The 9,680-nt window shown below is 48.2% G+C and overlaps 1 protein-coding gene across 2 annotated transcripts; it reads left to right on the top strand.

Moving 5' to 3' along the window:
- Positions 1-345: 345 nt before the first annotated feature.
- TBL2 (transducin beta like 2) lies at positions 346-7,906 on the top strand. 2 transcript variants are annotated; one of them, XM_077919699.1, is made up of 7 exons: positions 346-554; positions 1,504-1,634; positions 2,416-2,600; positions 3,655-3,809; positions 4,553-4,679; positions 6,234-6,386; positions 7,347-7,906. In XM_077919699.1, the coding sequence occupies exons 1-7, from the start codon at positions 401-403 to the stop codon at positions 7,801-7,803; spliced, it is 1,362 nt and encodes a 453-aa protein (XP_077775825.1). In that variant the 5' UTR covers positions 346-400; the 3' UTR covers positions 7,804-7,906. The 2 variants fall into 2 exon arrangements, with proteins under 2 accessions (XP_077775825.1, XP_028564243.2); XM_028708410.2 differs by having other exon boundaries at positions 348-554; positions 3,658-3,809.
- Positions 7,907-9,680: the final 1,774 nt, after the last annotated feature.

Below are 9,680 nucleotides of genomic sequence, written 5' to 3'. Positions count from 1 at the left end.
TATTAAAACGAATGAAGCTTTAAAATCATGGATCTCGCCATTCATTCAAGTATACATGGACAGCTGTCTCTTCTCCCCCTCGGGGAGCAAAGGACGAGGAACCCCCACCCACAAACGAAGTTTAATGGTAACCGGAATTTCTCTATCCTCCTCTACACCCGAATCCTCTTTGCGCCCCAATCAGCGCACAGTGCGTGGCCAATCCCGCGAAGGCTATTTTTGCGCGCGCGCCCCTCCGCCTCAGAACCGCTTCGGCGCATGACTGACGGCGGCCAGCGAACGCGCACGCGGCGGAACTCGCCACCCATTGGTCGGTGGCGGTGCCGCGCGCGTCCCCGTCGGATTTGGTGCCGCGCGCTGAGGTGGCTGAGGCGAGAAGGCGGCGGCGGCGGGAGGGAAGATGGAGGTGGCGGCTGTGCCGGGTTCGGCGTGGCTGGCGGGGCTGTCGCTGGTCCTCGGCGGCCTCGTTCTCTGGCTGGTGCTGATCCTGCTGAGGCGGAGGACGGAGGAGGCGGAGCCCAGCCGGAAAGGGACGGAGCCCGTCACGATCGACGGTGAGAGCGCGAGACGAGGAGGGGCGGGGCTTAAGACGAGCCACACCCCCTTCGGGAGTCCTCACTTTGCCCCAGTTGTAAAATGGGCCGCTAGACTGAGTCGTGCCAAAATTTCAGGATGAAAGCAGTGCCTCATATATAATAATCAGTTATAAAGGTAAAAGGACCCCTGACCATTAGGTCCAGTCGTGACTGACTCTGGGGTTGCGGCGCTCATCTCGCCTTATTGGCCGAGGGAGCCGGCGTACAGCTTCTGGGTCATGTGGCCAGCATGACTAAGCCGCTTCTGGCGAACCAGAGCAGCGCACGGAAACGCCGATTACCTTCCCGCCCTATTTATCTACTTGCACTTTGATGTGCTTTCAAACTGCTAGGTTGGCAGGAGCAGGGACCAAGCAATGGGAGCTCACCCCGTTGCGGGGATTCGAACCCCCGACCTTCTGATTGGCAAGTCCTAGGCTCTGTGATTTAACCCACAGCGCCACCTGCATCCCGCAATATTCAGTTATATTGGTTGCATAATATGGTTTCTGTCAATTTTGTGTTGTGTTGTGATATAAATACAATTTAGGTGAAATTCAATATAATTACATAATTTGGGCTAAGTTTTATATAATTTAGCTCAGTATGACGAACACCGGCGGGCAGTGGCTTTCCAGGGTTTCAGATGGGGAGCCTTTTCCAGCCTTACCTGGAGACACCAGGGATTGTGCCTAAGAGCTTCTGCAGGCCAAGCAGATATGAGCCTTCTCCAGCTGTGTGGATTACTGGCTTTTTCATAGCATTGTAAGTTGTGTTTTCAAGCTCCATTATGTTTGGACACTTAAAATCTATTTTGAAAAAATGGTCCTGCATCTGGCCTTGCTCTTCTAAATTCTGGGAGAATGCTGATTGTCCAGTCCATCTTACCTATTTTTAAAATAAGACTTTCTTCAATTGTATTCTGTAGATCAGGATGTGAACAGTGAAGCAGCCAGCAAAGCATCAGTCCCGAAGAAGCAGAAGCAGCTTCAGCGGATCCGCAAAGAGAAGCCCCAGCAACACAACTTCACCCACCCGCTCCTGGCTTCAGCACTCAAAGTGAGGCCTGGCAGGCTACAGCTTGTGTTCTGTGTTTCGCGGGAAAAGGAGTGGGCTAATCTTATGTAGGAAGTTTACCTTTATAGCAAGTCAGAGACCTATCTGGCTCAGTATTGCCTGCATTGATTGGCAGTGCTAGTCCAGGGTTTTTAGGCCAGGAGTTGCTCCCAGCCCTACCTGGAGATACCAGGAATTGAACCTTCTGCATGCAAAGCAGGAATTGAACCTTCTGCATGCAAAGCAGATGCCCTGCCAGTTGGTCTTTATCTAGTGATGGGGTTTGCCCCTTCAGAACCCTTCTGGGTTTTTGGAAATACTGGATCCTCCTTTCTCCTCACATGCACACATGTACATTGCAGAAAAATATAAGAGCCAGTAGATTAGAAATGCAAAAACTCACAGTAGTGGGGAAGATTATGACCTGAGAGAGGCGGTGGTGGTGTAGTAGTTAGAATATCATACAAGGATTTGGGAGACAAGGGTACAAATCTGCAGTCAGCCATGAAGCTCACTTGCTGACCCTGGTTCAGTCAGCCCCTCTCAACCTAACCTACCGCACAAGGTTGTTGTGGGAATTAAATGAGGGGGAGAACCATGTACACCATTTTGAGCTCTTTGGAGAAGCGATGGGATGTAAATCAAATCAACAAACAAACACTTTTGCAGCATGGCAACCAGCTCTTTGCTCCTGGGCACACCCCAGGATGGAGCACCTCTGTATTCTTTTCCACTTTTAGTTTGTTGAGAGGCCAAAGGTTGATCCTCTCTTTGCATTCTTCAGGGCCACAGCGGGAGCATCACCTGCCTGGATTTCAGCAGCAATGGGAAGTACCTGGCGTCCTGTTCTGATGACCGCACCGTCCGCATCTGGAGCACCAAGGACTTCCTGGAGCGGGAGCACCGCTGCATGCGAGCCAACGTAGAGCTGGACCATGCCACTTTGGTCCGCTTCTACCCGGACTCCAGGTGGGGAGGCTGTGCCTGGACATGGGACAATTAGCTTTGCTCCTCCTCCTCCTCCTCCTCCTCTTTACAGCTGAAATTGCAGACTAGCTGCTCTTTTCCAAGAAGATGGGGAGGACAGATTAGAATTACCAGCAGCTCAGGTTGATCGGTGGAGTCATCAGCCCTTTTTAAAAAAAGGTGCTAGTAGCTAGAGCTAGTTTAAGTTCAAGTTCAGCATGCCCCAAAGCAACTAATTCCAGTTCATGTCTGTCTCCTTACAAAATGAACCAGTTCAGTTCACAGTCATTTCGTTTGTCCAAATGATTCTCTGCAAAAAAACAAAAAACAGCCTTCAGAATGTTATAAGCTGCTGTGCTGAAGTATAAGATATATTTAAGAAGAGTAAGGAAACATTTTTCAAAACCACAGTGGAATGTGATGTGTTTAGTTTGTTTTTCCCAGCAATTATTATATTTAAGCTTAAAGGTCCAAAAAGTCTAACGAGGGGAAGATTCACATATAAGGGAATGACTGTGAAATAAAAACTGTTCAAAATTCTACCCCACAACAAATGTAATTCACATTCTGTTCAGCCAGCAATTATGGTAGGTGTAGCTCAAAGATTTTGGAACTAACTTAGCGAACTTTGCAAACTAGCTCATTCCAAGCAGTGAGGGTGGGGAGGTAGTCAATTCCTACGAACCAGTGTTAGTAAATTCTATCCTGGAATAGGGGGTGTCAGCACTGACCACCTGCCCAGGTCTGCTACTGCTGGTCCAAGCCACTGTCCTTCTTTGTTGTAACAGCAGAGATGGAGTGGGCCTGTTGTCAAGCTTCTTCCTCGCTACTTTCGTTCCCTGCCAGCCTTATGTTAGCATTGAACTGGCATTGGAGTTTGATTAGGGGAATGCTGAAGGAGGACAGCACAGGTGCCCATACAACACCCTGCCAGCTTTACTTCCAGGAGCAACAATGGAAACACTGGCAAAGCACCTGGGGCTGGGGGATGGACTTGAGGCTGTTGGAGCAGCTTGTACTTGTGCTGCTTACAGGCACTGCCTCTCATTTCTTCAAGCAGAGCCTTTATTGCGTGGCTGGCCAACGGAGACACCCTCAGGCTGTTCAAAATGACGAAGAAGGAAGACGGCAGCTTCACATACACCGCACTTCCAGAAGACTTCCCAAAGCTGCACAGAGCCCCCATCATCAACATTGGAGTCGCAGACACAGGTATGGAAGAGGGGAGGGGGCTCTCTTTCTTTTCTAGGGCTTGGCTTCCTAAGTACCCAGAGCTGAATTGGCCACAGAGAGCCAATGAAAACCTAAGAAAAAACAGCTGCATCAGGCCAAGGGTCTGTCTGGTTCAGCATCCTGTCCTCACAGTGGCCAGCCAGGTGTCCCAGTAAGAAACCCACAAGCAGGTCTGGAGCACAAAAGCCCTCTCCCATCCCATGGTTTCTGACGTGTGTGTGTGTTTTGCCAATTATTTTTTATTGATTTTCCAAATCACAACCCAATTTTCACAAATTATTACAAAAGAATACAATTTTAATTAAATAATTTCCCACTCACTATTGCTGGCGCGACCTTGGCTTCTAATATTACTGCATTAACTATTTTAAATTATTTCCAATTACAATGCGTTACCCAAAATTATCAGCTGTACTCTTAGCAATTTCCATTCATGTTGAAACATTGTTTAAAGCATTTACATACTTTTATGAAACTTCTAAGTGAGAATATAATCTTTCTTTTCATTTTATTCTGTGTATGAAAGTTCTAATATATAATCTTCATTGGCCTTATCATCTGCTCTTTATACCAAACGTCTCCATATTCAAAGATGACCTTGAGTGGCATTCCTTTCTGGGTGCTTGCAGTGCTGCGGTTGTTATTCAGTGCATAGCTTGTATCTCAAGGTTAACCATGGCTAGCAGCTCTTTGCCATTGATCTCTTGTCTCTCCTGCCCCAGGGAAGTACATCATGGTCGCCTTCAGTGACACCACCATCCTCATCTTGGACACGAAGGGGGACGTCCTCGCCACCATCAACACCAACCAGATGAACAACACCTTTTCAGCTGTGTCACCATGTGGAAGGTAAGGGTTGTGTCGGCTATGCAGCTGGGCTGCTCTCTACCACCTGCCCACCCTCAGGGCAGTCAGTAGCTTGTATTCCCCCATGAGCCAGGAAAGCCAAGGGCACGTCTCCAGAGTTAGCTCTGATCTAATGCCAAAGAGTTAATAGAATCATAGAGTTGGAACGGTCCTTGGAGGTCCTCTAGACCTTCATTGGTGTTGGGTCTACAAGGCAGGAGGCAACGACAGGTTTCCTGCCACATGACAACCCAGCCTCTGCTTAAATCCCTCCAGTGAAAGAGGGTCTGTTGTTTCCCAGCCCACTGAGTCTCATTCTCAAGATTCCTCTTATGTTCAAGATGCTTCTCCTCACATTGAGCAGAAATCTGCTTCCCTGAAGTTTCCACCCACTGTAGACCCAGTCCTGCCCTCTGGAGCAACAGCAGACAAGTTTGCTCCATTTTCTAAGCTCCTCAGATATTTGAAGACTGCTGCCCTTTCTCTCTCTCTCTCTCTCTCTCTCTCTCTCTCTCTCTCACACACACACACACACACACACACACACACACACACACACACACAGAGAGAGAGAAAGTTTTCTCTTCTCCAGGCTAAACAAACTCAACTCATTCAGCTGTTACTCACAGGATTTGATTTCCAAACTCCTCACCATCCTAGTCACCTTCCTCAGGAGAGCGTTTGTCAGTATCCTCCTTAAAATGTGTTGTCCAGAATTCAGATGTGGCCTAACTAGGGTGGTGTTAGCTTTCTCTCTCTCTCCTAGCTTTGTGTCATTGGCAGATTTGATGCGTGTCCTCTCTACTCCCCCATCCAGATCATTTATAAAAAATATTAGCACAAGGCATAGGACAAAGCGCTGTGGCACTCCACACAAAACACACACACGGTTAAGACACAGCAGCCATCAATGAGCACACACTGGTGTACAGTTGCTTCATGTGGCTCCAACCTCAGTAGTGTCCAAACACCCCTTTTCTAACTTATTTATTTATTGCATTTATATTCCTCCAAAGAATTCAAGGTGGCACACATGGTGTTCTCCCTCATTTAATCCCCACAACAACCCTGTGAGGTAGCTTAGGTTAAGAGGCATTGACCGACCCAGGGTCACTCAGTGAGCTTCATGGCCAAGTGGGAATTTGAATCCTGGTCTCCTAGGTCCTAGCTCAACACTCTAATCACTACACCACACTGTCAACAAGAATATAATGGAAGACTTTGACATGCTTCACCGAAGTCAAGACATACTATTGAACTTTTCTCAGCTTGCTTTCAACACATGTACAATCTGTGTGCAAAAGAGATGAGCTGTGCAGATCAACAGGTATACACTTTCACACAAACATGAATGTGTGTAGAGAAAGCTTATACATGCATTTAGTGTAATGTGAACAAGCCTTACATGTGCTGTTCCCAGGAATATGAGGCAAGAGTGGTCTGGAGCAACTGGGAAGAGGCAATTTCCAAGGCTGGTTGGTGCAATTGATTTGGCACAGCCTGGCTTGGGAATAACAGGGCACTTCCCTCCCCTGTGGCTTCTTCCCTTTCCTCCAGGTTCGTTGCATCATGTGGCTTCACTCCCGACGTGAAGGTATGGGAGGTGTGTTTCAGCAAGAGTGGGGACTTCCGGGAGGTGACCAGGGCCTTTGAGCTGAAGGGGCACACTGCTGGCGTGTATTCCTTCTCTTTCTCCAATGACTCCAGGCGGTAAGTGAGGAACCCTCTTCCAGCTGCACTTCCCTCTGGTAGTTCTGTGTCCTGTTTGTCACCTGCTGACTCCTCCAAGGCGCGCTTCTGGTTATCTGCTGCACTGGGTGGGTGTGGCCAGGAGGCCCTTTGGACTGGCCTCTTCTTGCCTGCATCTCCTCCCCTATAACTAAGCAGCCAGAAGGAACCTCCTTCCAAGGTTTGAAGTTACACCATAACACTGTCCTCCATGCCCAGGGACAAGCATCCTGATTTGGTTATTTCATGAGGCTTCAATGCTAAAAGGATGTTGTTGTTGTTAATTTATTTATTACCCACCCTGCACCTTAGGTCCTGGGACTGGTTACAGCATTAAAACACAATATTAAAAATGACTGAAAACAAGTTACAGCCATAAAAATAAGGTGGCTCCTAAAAGCATACATCTCTGGTGTCAAAAGCCAGGGTAGCAAAGAGGTGCGTCTTCCTTTGGAAGCTGTATAATGAAAGCAACAGGTGTGGCAGGGAGTTCCACAGCTCAGTGGCTGCCCCTCTCCCAGGCCACCACCTTCCAAGCCTCTAAAGGCAAAGGAACTACCAAGAGGTCTCCCTCTGCTGACCCAAGAGCGTCTGTAGGGAAGGAGGCGACTAGTTTTCAGGTGTTTTGCACCTGAATCATTTAGGGCTTTAAACCATCAATGTGAGCAATATGAATTGGCAGCCAGGTAAGTAACAATTTAAACCAAAGCTGAATTTCACAGCTTGACTCTGACACCCCAAAACCAGGGGGAAACAAATTATAAAGCAGAGGTGAGGAACCCAGCCAGCCATCAGCAAGAAGCTGATGGAGACTTGGTGGGACGTCCTCTCAGTCTGAGGCTGCATTCTGCCACAGCTACAGCTTCTTGACAACAATTCTACAGCTCAAGACTTCAGCCGGAGGGTAATGTCTTCTTTCCTCCCCCCCCCCCCCCAACCCAGGATGGCAACGGTTTCAAAGGATGGAACATGGAAACTATGGGACACAGATGTCGAATATAAAAAGCAGCAGGACCCGTACCTGCTCCTGACAGGTCGGTGCCAGGTGGCGGAGCCCTGTCGCATCGCCCTGTCCCCTGACGCCCGAGCCCTGGCCATCTCCAGCAGGACCAGCATCTTTGTTTACAATACCCGGAATGGCGAGGAAGAGGAGCGCTTTGAGGGCGTCCATGGCGAGCACATCACAGACTTGGCCTTCGATGTGAGCAGCCGCTTCCTGGCCTCCTGCGGAGACCGGGCTATCCGCATCTTCCACAACACGACCGGCTACCGGGCTGTGGTGGAGGAGATGAAGGCCCTGCTGAAAAAGGCCACCAACGAGTCGACAAAGCAGAGACTGCAGCAGCAGGTCACAAGTGCCCAGAACGCTCTGGACGCCATCTATGGCAAGGGCAACTGAGCCCTTCCCAGAGCAGGGGGGTGCGGGGGTGGCTTCTGCTGGGCAGACCCAGGGCTAGAATTTTCATGTCAGAGAGACGGCTAATAAAATATGTTTTGCACAACTGTCGCTCTCCCAAGGTTTGATGAAGCCTGTCACCACGAGAAGGGCAGAGGAGCATAGCTCATTTCCAGACTAGGCCTCTAATACAGGGCATGAAAAAAAAAATTTTGACCTGTTCCCACTTGGGTCTGAGCAATCCCAAGAGCAGGTCTGTCCCTACATGTCACAAGAGAGCAGAACTAGCTTTATTTGTTTTAAGGGTGAGGGGTGTAGACCTTGCTCCAACACAGCATATATAGCCCTAAAAAGTAGCCCTAAGTGCTTTACTGTAGGGGCAGTGGATCAGCTGGCCTCACACTGATGGTGTTTAATGCAGGGCAGAGCTGGGGGTCCCTTAATTCTTTCTTGATCTACTTTTTATTTTATTGAATCATCCTAGTCCACTGATGGGTGTTTAATTTACAGAGTCAACCATACAGAGGAAGGAAGGAATTTTTAATAGTGAGAGGGCTTAAGCTGCAATCCTGTACATGCTTACCTGGGAGAAAGTCCCATTGAACTCAGTGTGGAACCTCTGGATAAACAAGTAAGGATTGCACTGAAGCTCACTATGCTAACCAAGCATACTTCTGAGTAAACATTATTAGTGTTTCACTGTCTGGCTCACACCACATAGTTTAAGTCTGCTCTTATTTAAGAACAAAAGACATGTCTGCCTAGATTAGGCCACTGTCCTGCTATCCTGCTGTGGTCTACTTTTGATCATTTTTGCTCTCTTGGAAGCTTTTCATACTGTCACGTTGGACACTTTAGCCAAGAACAGGCAATCTATGGCCCTCTGGATGCTGTTAAGCCTACAGTTCTCATCACACACACCCCAACCATTGCATTGGCCATTCTGACAGGCTATGGGACCTAGGAGTCCAACAACATGTGTTCCCCATGCCAGGCCTAAACTCTCCGCCAGACTTCCACTGCAGATAGTTACATTCCCTCCAGTCCTACCAGTGGAAACCATTTCTCCTGCTGCTGGGGTTGCTGCCTTCAGCATAAGTTTCCAAAGACACCTTCTGTTAGGCAGTGGTACTGGCATGCAGTGATCACATCCCACTAGAGTGTTTAAATGCTGCCCAAGTTGAATGCACCTAAGGGTTGGTACCTGGCACATTTTTAAAAATACATCCATGCAGCTATCCAAATCTTTTTGTAGGTTATAAATGTGAGATTGACCCACATTCATCAGCTATCACCTTTTAAAGAGAGATGGTCCGTATCTTATTTCTGCTGTGTATCTGTTGCTGTGTCCTGGATTTCGTACCCATTTAATTGTCACAGATACGGTGTGAGTAACCTGAGGCTCTGAACCCTTCTGCTATCTGCTGGGCTTTGTTACGATAGGGAGATTCAGCCCAGCGCATGAGCTCTTTTCTAAAATTGGTCCCTCTCTAGGTGATGGTGTTTTCACAGATTTTTCCATGGTGAAAGGGCAGAATGTTCACTACCTGCTTTTTATGTTCTGTGATTTTGAGATCTTCAAAAGATTCCACCAGACATGATCAATCTAAGTCCACCAGGCTTGATACCTTATTTTGTTTTATTTATATTTCACTGCCCACCCCATTTGGCTGAAAGAGCTGCCAAGGTAGCAGCCGATTGAAAGCTACAATCCTTTGCATGCTTACTTTGGAGTAAGGCCCATTGAACAAAGGAGGAGATGCATAGCATAGGATCAAGCCTCACATAAATGAACAGTTCTTAGCTGGCTCTGCAGGGTAATCAGTCACAGCTAAGACATCCTTGGGGGTAGGGGGTTGCCTTGGCGTAGCCCAGGTGTA

The sequence above is a fragment of the Podarcis muralis genome, chromosome 15 (genome assembly GCF_964188315.1).
Source record: "Podarcis muralis chromosome 15, rPodMur119.hap1.1, whole genome shotgun sequence".
NCBI classification, from domain to species: Eukaryota; Metazoa; Chordata; class Lepidosauria; order Squamata; family Lacertidae; genus Podarcis; species Podarcis muralis.
This window is presented reverse-complemented; position numbering and strand designations above follow the sequence as displayed.